Below are 7037 nucleotides of genomic sequence, written 5' to 3' on the forward strand. Positions count from 1 at the left end.
ACATTAGAATCCTATGATGGAGGGAGTCTGCACATGGGGATGGTAATAGGTTTTTTGCCTTTACTAATATTCCCAGAAAGATCCTTACTTTTGACCTATTCAAGATCTTATGTCAACCTTCATGTCCTTAAGTTGGTAAGTCACTGTTTACAAGACACCTGCAGTAAGGAACCAAGCTGCCTCAAGCGCAGGTACCATGAGGTCCAACAGGACAGAACAGACACTCATAATGCTGTTATCTGCTGCTCAGTCTATCTGGACTACTGGGCTAGCTAGAGAGTGTCAAATGTGAAGTGTTTAGAATGATCCACTGCAATATTTACTGTATTAGTTTCTTTCAAACATTGATCTGCCCTTTGTATAGCAGAACTGCCAGAGTAACACACTCACTGTTCCTGGTTTTGATATGCCCCTACAACATGAGAATTGAACTGAACTACAATGATTGTAATGTCATCTCTATACATCCGAGCAAGCTCTTCAGGAAGACTAAGCATTTTAGAGAGTCGCTCATGATCGACAGCTCCAAATTCATTGTTGCCTACAGCATGGCGAATGAGATGGGTTGCTGCATTCTGGTCCTCAAAGACTGAGGACATCTTCGCTCTCCTTTCTGTTAAAAGGCCATGCATCTGTCCCAGAGTCACCTTATACCCACCCACAGCTATTGGCTGTTGGTGATGCATACCAGTTAAGTACTCACCCACAATCCTAACCACATCTTGTCTATGCATAGTCTCCCACAACCCATCTGTTGCCAACACTAGGAATTTATCCTGTGGCCTTAATCGGTGATAGGTGACCTCTGGCTCTGCAGTGAGATAAGGAGGGGTGTGATAGTTAGGAGGGATAAACTTGGTATACTCATTGTCATTCAACTGGTCTGGGCCAGACTCTATCACTCTCTTTTGAAGGTCAATGCTCCACTTGAACTTTACATCTCCAAAAGCCCTGAAAGGCATCAGCAAGCCAAGCAGTCGGTCCTGCTTCACCACACTCTTGGCTTCATTCTTTGGGTGTTCCAGTTTCAGACGTTCTAGCTCTCTTTCATTCTGAGCATTGTGGTCATTAGAGAGTGTGACTGCTGACCAAGAGCCATCTTCTTCTTGCACACCTAGCATGGCTCTACTATCACCAGTGTTAGCCACATGGAGGTCAACACCATCTACATGGGCCACACAAGCAGTAGCCCCAGAAAATGCCACCCGAAGCACCAAGTAATTGAGAAAAGAATTAGGATCACCAACTTGAGCCTCCAGTGAAATGTCATTATCAAGTCTCTTGAAAGCGTTAATTAAAGCCTCCTTAACGTCAATATCAGCTGATTCTCCAGTATTGAGGTCTATAAGCTCTTGCCAGTAAGTCCTCAAGCTGTTGAAATATAATTTGGATGCCTCCTTACTGAAGTAATCATTGGGGTGCTTGTGCCACTGAAGGATAGGTAGCAGTGCTCGACCACTCTCAACTGCATTTTCAATCTCTAGCAAAGTCTCGTGGGGTAACAAGGAAACAGCAATATAATAGAAGAGTCTTTCACTGACTGCCTGAGAACAAGCACAGCCTGCATGACCGTCAAAAACCCCCAAAAGCATCCCTCTGGTCTGCAAGCAGGTGGCTGCACTCCTCCGGTCCTCAATGGGTGCATTCGCAGGCAGCTGATTGCTGTCAAATCCAAGAATGGAACTGACATTTTTGCCATCAAATTCTGGTACTTTGAAACTGTATTCATTAGCTTTAAGGATGCTATTGACTTGTGGAGGTGTAAGGTAAAATTTCTGTGGTGTAGAAGCATATCTCCTTCCTTGAGTACACTGCCACCAGTTCTCTCTTGGCCTACAGAAGGTAGCATATGCTGGATGGGGTGTGTATCTCAGACGATTTTGAGGAATGTACGGTGGTGAACAGCAGAGATGTTTGTGGTGGCAGTAACATGCAGTGCCATAGATTCTGCTCAGTTCACAGTTACGGATGAGAGGGAAAAACAGTTGAGTCGGTGCTGGCATGGCATCAGAGAACAGTGGTAGACTGGACGTTCGGACTGGGATTCCTAGAGAGCAAATTAAGACAGATACACACAAAAGAAAAGTTACACTCCGGATCATCTGACAAGCTTTGCTTTATAGAAAATACTTCCTATGGGAATTTAGATGAAAAATCCCTACGGTAGGTAATTTCTACAGGGTGTTTTGTGATAATGACCATTCTCAGCCATTCATGAGGTTAGGACTGAACTATACTTGGATTTCTCTTTCCTTTGTATTTCTGTGTGCAGTACAACTGCTCAGCATACACATGTATCTGGCTGGAGAAAGCGGAGCAGGAAGTTATGTAACACTGTGCCGCAGCAGCCTACCTGCCCAATCACCGTTCTCCATGCTTTTTAAAAAGGGCCTTAGATCTCCCATTTGCACAGTTACTTCTACCATTTATGGAGATCTGTTCCTTGACCTGTGGTCAATTGTTGACATCTGACTACACATGGCTATCACCGAAAGCATTAATATAACCTCAACAAATGCATATTTTATCCATTATCAGTGAGTTATATAAATATAGCACTATATTAATACAAAATTCACTTTAACGTCTATAGAACATTTCCCACATAATAAAATTAAAATAGAAATTCCAGTGTTTCTGCACTTCAGTGGATAATCTTGTAACGTTCTCTCCTCTATACCACTGTGCCAGCTTAGCAAGCTAAAGAGGGCTAGGTCTGCTGTTCATCAAATGATCCTGGAAAAACACAGTTAGTTCACCTCTCTAGTACTCTCCCCATTAAACTTAAGTGAATACATGGAAGCAGATACTCTAAGGCCTCTTTAGAATTCATGCCTTTTATGCTTGATATATTGAGACTTTGTGCAAAGTTCATTGATTCATTGCTGAATTTTGCCATGCCATTTGTGGTAAAGAAAAAAAAAATCAAGTATTCTTGTAGCTACAAACCTGGTTCTGGTAACATAAAATGATGCCTGTTTTAGATATTCATTAACTTGCTACCATTTCCCTTAACTGTCACAAAAGGAAGCTATAGAAATATTATTTCATAAACTAGAGATCCCTATTCACTCCTTGGGAAATGTTTCTCTTCCAGTTGGTTAAAAACAGGTATCTACTTGTTATAAGAACCATACAAAGAACCATACATTAAGCCCAAGGTTTACATTGTAACCACACAGGATTATGAGCATCCTCAAAACACTATAATAGGCATCTATCTAGAAAACTTAGGTGAACACATATCTATTTCAAATCATGTATACAAGAAAAAAGAATATTCAATAATATATTTTCTCTGAATTCCTAAGATATTGTCTCGAATATTCATTTAAACTACAAGAAACAGTTTAGAATTGCTTTAAATAAACAAAAATAGGAGAAATGAAAGAAATCTTATTATTAACTATCTTTTCCAAAAGCTGAGTCTATTAAAAAAAGAATTTTAAGTATCACAGTGTTAGCTACATATTAAGTAATTTTTATGGACTTTTTGGTGGATAACTGAGGAAGTTAAAAGTGGAAACGAGGGAAGAGAGAAAACCAAACACTGAAAATTCCAGATTTGTGTCTGCTTTTTAGAGCGTACCAAATAACCGGCTGGACAGAATGTCTTTTACAAGTAGCAAAGTACTAGATGACCCAAGAAGAGACTTGTTTCTAAACACAAAGGTACACAATAGAGAGGACTGGAATTTTTGGGATTAGATTCCTGAAGTAAGCCTTCTGAAATGAAAAGATACATTTCCAACAACAACAATTTACCAAGACTAAACAGCTAAATAACAGCAGTCCAAACCAAGTACTGAAAGTCATGCAAAGGTTAAGGGTCCATGTGTGAGCCAGCAGATGTGTACAAATGCTGTGCCACATCACACCAGCTTACAGATATAAACCACACTTGTCATGTATGTATGCACAAAAGCTATTTTTGTGCTGCAAAATTGTCATTAAAAATTAAAATATAGATGCAATTTTAACGGATTTAAATTTTCTTCAGAGACCTGTAAGTTAGTACTATTTTAAAAGTTAGTATGAAAGTTAGGAGATGGCAAAGGTCCAACAGTTTAAATAACTCAAGGAATAACAGGTCTAGAGATTCTTCCCTTTCCTTCAGGTCCTGTGTTTTGATACTTTTTCTGCTTTTAAAGCCAATTAAAAATGAATGAAATCTGGTTGGAAAAGAGCTTTGAGCAGCAGGTGCTCTGAATATTAAAAATCGGGCAGTCTACATTTTTTTCTTCAACAGCAAAAGTATTTGAGATTAAAAGTCAAAATAGCAGAGAGTGCGTGATTTTTTTTCCACATGTGTCTTTCCAGTTATTCAGAGCTTAGGATATGGATTGCATTCCAACTCTTCAGCTCCTTACATGCCTTTAAAGGCACAGTCTGAGGGGAGTTGAATTCATGAAAACCTGCTGTAACTAGTAAGCATTCTATCAGGTCAGTCCGAATTATATAGCATCTTCTCGCCATCAGACCAGAAACAGTTAAATGTCAATCACAACTAAATGCTTTGATATGATGTGTAATGAAAAATTCTTAATATCCTTCTAAACATCTTGTAGTTCAAAAAAAAAAATCCTGATAAACTTGCTAAATTAACAAAATAGAAGCCTCCTGATTAGGCAATAAGAATATCAAGGTAGTTGGTGAACTAGAGCAACCTTTCCTCCTCCTCCTCCTCCTTTGTAAGTTTATACACCATCATACACACAGACTCGGCAACATTGTTTGCAGCATCTCTGCCTTGGATAGATTTGGCTGATATTGCCAATGACTAAAAAGATGCGCTGTAGCCAGAAACAGAAAGAGCCCCATCCATTCTTTCTGATGTGCTGGGCAAAGCCTCGGCCAAAAAATTATTCCACTTCATCAATAAACCCACGGACCAAGTAAATTAGAAAATGCTTCTGGAGTTTTTCGGCATTGCAAAATTCTAACGCAAATGAAAATAGATACTACACTAGTCATTACATATTTCAGAACCTACGTTTATGTAATCTGATTGAATTAAACAACCTGCGTAAAGACTTGTGTTTTTCAGCATTTTCTGGAATGCCTAGCCATTCCACAGCTCAGTATCTACAAGAACGAAGAAACCGTTATCCTTAAGACACAAAACACCAAACCGCACTTGTTTGATCGGTTTCGTTTGTCCCTACCAGAAAAATCGCAGTTACTAACATAGCAAAAAAATTCTCCTGGTCCAGAGCGCCTTTGTCTTCCCCTCTCCTATCTCACCCCTAAATTCCATGCGGACCCCTAGAGCCATCCATTCACACACAAAAACCAGTCATCATCCTTCCTGGGTACCCAACACAGGTAGTTATGTGAATACCTACCAATTCGTCTGGGCCCGGGACACACACACATTCTCCTGTCATCACAACACGGAGCCGACAACATCCACAACCCGCGCGGACAGCAGCAGCGACAGCGGCAGCGGCCCATTGAAAGCAAGGCAGAGATGCTCATTAGAGGCGGCGGGGAGGCGGGAGCGGAGGAGGGGCGAGGTCTCGAAGCAGCCCAGTGAATGGGCTGTGAGGGGAGGAGAGAACGGAGGGGCGGGGGGGGGGGGGGAGAGAAAGGGGAGGGGAGAAGAAGAAACCAAACAAACCCACCCCGCCGGCGAGGCGGCGTCACGGCCCTAGGCGGGGGACTCCAGGAGCGCGGACAGGCGCACCGCGGCCGCTCCATGCAGCCGGCGCGCTGAGCCCACGGGCGCGCAGCATCTCCAGGCCCGCCCGGCCCCACGCGGCGCCCGCTTCCGCAGACCTCGAGGCGCAGCCCGCCGCGGGCAGCCCGCGCGCCCACGCCGTGTCTGCGGGGACCCGAGGCAGATACGCCCGGGCCACAGCAGGCGTCCCGCGCGCTGACAGCCGGGGTGTCGCCTGGGCCACGCGACAGCTCGTCCGGACCGAGGCCCCGTGCGCACCCGGCCCTCCACCCGCGGTCTCTCCCCACGCGCGCGCCCTCCACTTCACTGCCCTGACGCCCCCTCACGACTCGGCATCGGTGGACGAGGATACGAACCGGGCACCGTAGAGCACCCGCTGCTGTCTGCCTCGGGTGGCGGCCGCACCCCTCCGTGGACGTCCTTTCCCTCAGCACCGCGCAGCTCCCTGGCGCGCGGCAGCTCGGCCCAGGCCGGCCCACTCCGCGCCCCTGCCTCGCCTGGCCGCCACCCTGCCCCGCCCCCGCGTTCGCCCGTGCGCTTTCCGCCTTCCGATTGGCTGCGCAATTGGCGAATGGGCGGGGCCGACGAGCCAGGCCCGGACCAGAGGGGCGGGGGCGGAAGAGGCGCGCTCCCCGCCAGTTTTGTGACGTCACGGGGGTCAGACAATCCCTTCCATTTGGCGGGCCCCGCCTATTGGTTCCACGCGTGCGCGCGCGTTCCGTCACCACGCCCTGTTGCTGTTGAAGGTGGGTCTCCGCGCGCTGCGAGCTGGACGGCTCTGGTCGGGTTGGCTGCGAGCTCATAGAAGAGGAAGCACCTGGGCGGGTTCCAGCATCCCTACGCGCAGTGGCGCCTCCGGGAGCCGGTTGCTCCCCTGAAGCAGGCGGGGTTCCGCGAATTCCTGGCACCTCTGTGGGGCCCGCGTGGTGCGCTAAGCTGGCCCGAGGGCCAAGCCTCTACTGCCCGGGGCTACCCTTGGTAGATGGAGTAGGGTGGGGGTGCATGGCGACTCAGTTGAGGCATGGAGATCGCTGGCTTCATTCATTCAAGTTGCTGACTGTAGGGGTATTAAGTAGGATGGTGTTTTCTTTTTTCTTTTTTCTTTTTTCTTTTTCTCGGTGTCCCAGGCTTAGGGTGCTGTTGTAAACAGCAAAAGGAAGTTTGATGAAAGAATCTTATCTTTGTAGAGTAGGTGTGTGCTCGTGTTGTCTGAAGGACCTTGAAGTCAGCATTCCCTCCCTGGCCCTGACTCATAGCAGGGCTATGAATTTAAAAAAAAAAAAAAGGAAAAGAAAAAATGGAACTAGTAAAAGTAGGAAGAGCACTGGACTTGGGAGTCAGAAGTAACGTTTCAAGC

The 7037-nt window shown here is 45.8% G+C and overlaps 1 protein-coding gene across 3 annotated transcripts; it reads right to left on the bottom strand.

The window, feature by feature from the left end:
- Window positions 1-210: 210 nt before the first annotated feature.
- On the bottom strand, window positions 211-6195 carry Pdp1 (pyruvate dehydrogenase phosphatase catalytic subunit 1). Of its 3 annotated transcripts, none has more exons than XM_051160394.1 (2): window positions 6037-6195; window positions 211-2047 (listed from the first exon to the last, which is right to left on the bottom strand). In XM_051160394.1, exon 2 carries the CDS (start codon window positions 2001-2003, stop codon window positions 387-389), a length of 1617 nt encoding a protein of 538 aa, XP_051016351.1. In that variant the 5' UTR covers window positions 2004-2047; window positions 6037-6195; the 3' UTR covers window positions 211-386. The 3 variants fall into 3 exon arrangements, with proteins under 3 accessions (XP_051016351.1, XP_051016345.1, XP_051016334.1); XM_051160388.1 differs by lacking the exon at window positions 6037-6195 and adding an exon at window positions 5625-5734; XM_051160377.1 differs by lacking the exon at window positions 6037-6195 and adding an exon at window positions 5346-5509.
- Between the last annotated feature and the right edge of the window lie 842 nt (window positions 6196-7037).

Source organism: Acomys russatus, chromosome 2 (genome assembly GCF_903995435.1).
Source record: "Acomys russatus chromosome 2, mAcoRus1.1, whole genome shotgun sequence".
NCBI classification, from domain to species: Eukaryota; Metazoa; Chordata; class Mammalia; order Rodentia; family Muridae; genus Acomys; species Acomys russatus.